Here is a 3,200-nt window from a genome sequence, read left to right as displayed (position 1 = left end):
GGAGGCCTCGCCCGCCGCCGCGCTGGCGGGGGGGAGTGGGGCGGCGGCGGCGGGCAGCCCCCCCGGGGGGGAGCGGCGCGGCGGGGCGGCCCCGGCGGGGCGGTGCGGGGCGGTGCGCGGCGGTGCGGGGCGGGCCGGGGGCTCGGCGCGCTCGGCGGGCTCGGAGCGCGGCTGCCCGGGCGGAGGGCCGCGGAGAGGAAAGCTAACAATGCTGTGAAAATATGTTTGCAGAAAATAGACAATTGTTGGATTAAACGTATTCAAGTATGAAATAATGCCTTTTTGTGTAAAAAACCTCAGCAATGTGAGCGTACAAAAGTTCCCCTGTGGCAGTTACTTGCTTCCTTTGTGAGCTTTGCGCTCCAGCGTCTCCACTTGGCGCGTTTAACTCGGAGCCCCCCTTTAAACGCGATTGTTTCTTTCTTTTTAATGACATTTACCGGATCAAAACATGCTGTTAATTCGATCAGAAAGCTTTACCCTCCTTAACAATGCCACAATAATTTCTCCTGAAGTTTGTTAAATTGACCAAAATTAGGCAAATGAATAGGGGGTCTGTCGGCGATCCCGCTCGCAGGTGACACCGAATAATGCACTCTCGGGCCAGCTGCGATCCCTTCTTTATTTGCCCCTCTTTTCTTTGACCCGCATTATTAAAATTTAGGCCCAATGAAACTATTCATACTTTTCAATGGGACATTTTCCTATAGGATAATAGGCTACAAATTGAGCCTCTCCAAAGGAGAGGGGGGGAAGCAGGGGGGGTAAAACAACAACGCACAGACGCGCACACCACACAAAAAAGGAGCGTCGTGTGCCAAAGGCTGGCGAGAGCCTCCCTGGGCCGGCGGGAAAGAAAGAGGGGGGCTTAAGGGGGGGGAATATCGTGTGCCAGCCCCCCGGTCCCACACCTGCCGGGGTGTCCCCGGCGCATAAAGCGGTGTAAACAAAAAAAGCCTCGCTGCCATCTCTCATAAAGATGGACGTGTCACCAAGTCGTGTGAGAAAAGCCTGAGAACAAACGGGGCCACTCCGTCTCCAAGGGTTCTCCCTTGAACTGGGCGGAACAGCCTATTAAGGGCTTACTTAATTACTTTAATGACTCTGGACAGGCTTTAAAATGCAGTCAGCGCCGAGGCTAAGGGGAGGGGGATTGGGGGGGGGCCGGGGATCTGCAGGCAGGCGGCGGGGACGGGGATGCGGCGAGCGGGGCGCAGGGCGCGATGGCGCCCTGCGCCCCGCTCGCCGCATCCCCGTCCCCGCCGCTATTGTGGAACCATCACGTGTGTCCGCGGGGTCCACGTGGGGTGACACAGCTGGGCTGCCCCCGGCTGCATGGAAGAGGGGGGGGGGGAAGGAAGAAGAAGAGAGAAGAAAACCAACCCACCCCTCATCCCTCTCTCGCCCCCTTCCACACTGATCTTTAATGCATACATTCCCCCGTCGCAGCTCGCCCCTAATCCTATGGGATCAGCGGGCCCGTGGAGGCCCCCCGGGGTCCCCCCCAGCAAGTGATGGCTTTATAAAGGGGCTCGGAGAGAGCGAGGATGCAGTGCCCAACCATGGCCTCCAAGCTCAAGGAGCGGAGGGTGAGCCGCAGCCCGCCTTGCGCGCACGGCTCTGCGGGGCCGCCGGGAGAATCCCGCATTGCCCCTTCACCTTCTTTCCCTTCATAAAGCACGCCCCCCCCCCCCCCCCAAACACCCAACCCACTCGTCCCCAAAAATAAGCCTGCCCTGCCAGGGCCGCCCGTGCGGAAGGGGCGCTTCCGGACAGCGCGGAGAGGACCGGCCGCGGGAGCATCCTTCCCGGGGCCGCGTCGCGCCCGATGGCTCTGCTCGGAGTGGGGTCGAGACGGGCTGCCCTGGAGGGGTCGGGACTGGGGCCGGCTGCCCCGACGAGGCCGAATCTGGCCGCTTTCTCCCCTCGCTAACGCGCCTCGTCTGTTTTGCAGAGGACGCCGGTTTCCCACAAAGTGATAGAGAAGAGGAGGAGGGACCGCATCAACCGCTGCCTCACCGAGCTGGGGAAAACAGTGCCCATGGCTCTGGCCAAGCAGGTAGGCGGTGGAGGGGACGGGGTGTCAGCACCCAGGCCCTTCTCCCCTGTGCGGAGCGACACCACCACCACCCCCCACCCCCATGCTGGGGGTTTGGGGCCGTGGCCCGGCGGAGCGCAGCCGTAGGCGAGATGTGATCCCCCTCTCCCCGCCCGCTGCAGAGCTCGGGGAAGCTGGAGAAAGCGGAGATCCTGGAGATGACGGTGCAGTACCTGCGGGCTCTACACTCGGCGGACTTCCCCCGCGGCCGGGAGAAGGGTAGGTAGGCAGGGGATACAGAGACACATACCCCCTAACCCCTCACTCCCGGCCGGACCCTGAGGAGCTCGGCTCCGCTGCCCTTCCTTTTCCAGCAGAGCTGCTCTCAGAGTTCGCCAACTATTTCCACTACGGCTACCACGAGTGCATGAAGAACTTGGTCCACTACCTAACGACGGTGGAGAGGATGGAGACCAAAGACACCAAATACGCCCGCATCCTGGCCTTCCTCCAGTCCAAAGCGCGCTTCGTCACAGAGCCCCTCTTCGCTTCCCTGGGTTCCCACCCAGAGCCGGACTTTTCCTACCAGCTGCACCCCGGGCCCGAGTGCCCCGGGCATGGCCACAGCCCTGGCGAGGCCGGGCTCCAACCGCCCTCGGGGGGTCCCTTCCCGTGGCACGGCGCGGCCCGCAGCCCACCCCTGCCCTACCACCTTCCCGGCGCAGCCGTGCCCCTCGCCGGCCCCGGCCAGCAGCGCAGCACCTTCCTCTCCTCCGTGCAAGGGCTGGACCGCCACTACCTCAACCTCCTTGGCCATTCCCACCCCAACGCCTTCGGGCTGCCCCCTGGTCAGCACCCCTCCGTGCTATAGAGACTCGATCCCGCCCGAAAACCCTATTTATGACCGCGGACACTGCGAGTTACGCCCGGGCGCACAGAGAGGCTGCCGGGGCCACGGAGATGCGCGTGGGTAGCGGAGGGCTGGGAGCTCCCGGCCTGCCTCCCTCCCTCCAGAGGGTCTGGACCGGCCTCCCCCTCTCTCCTTCCCACCTCCGGGTGCGGCGCCTGTACAAGCGATGCCTTGAAATAAACGTTTATACCCGCCGCCCCTTCTTGTTTCCGGGAGGGCGCCTCCTCGGGGGGCGACAGAGTCTCCCCCACG

The 3,200-nt window shown here is 63.2% G+C and overlaps 1 protein-coding gene across 2 annotated transcripts; it reads left to right on the top strand.

Moving 5' to 3' along the window:
• Positions 1-1,562: 1,562 nt before the first annotated feature.
• On the top strand, positions 1,563-2,909 carry HELT (helt bHLH transcription factor; the record flags this gene model as incomplete). Of its 2 annotated transcripts, none has more annotated exons than XM_080623701.1 (4): positions 1,563-1,589; positions 1,955-2,059; positions 2,221-2,317; positions 2,416-2,909. In XM_080623701.1, the coding sequence occupies 4 exons, from the start codon at positions 1,563-1,565 to the stop codon at positions 2,907-2,909; spliced, it is 723 nt and encodes a 240-aa protein (XP_080479827.1). The 2 variants fall into 2 exon arrangements, with proteins under 2 accessions (XP_080479827.1, XP_080479826.1); XM_080623700.1 differs by having other exon boundaries at positions 2,413-2,909.
• Between the last annotated feature and the right edge of the window lie 291 nt (positions 2,910-3,200).

The sequence above is a fragment of the Psittacula echo genome (genome assembly GCF_963264785.1).
Source record: "Psittacula echo genome assembly, chromosome: 1".
Taxonomy (NCBI): Eukaryota; Metazoa; Chordata; class Aves; order Psittaciformes; family Psittacidae; genus Psittacula; species Psittacula echo.
The sequence above is the reverse complement of the archived record's forward strand: the minus strand, read 5'-3'. Positions and strand labels throughout refer to the sequence as shown.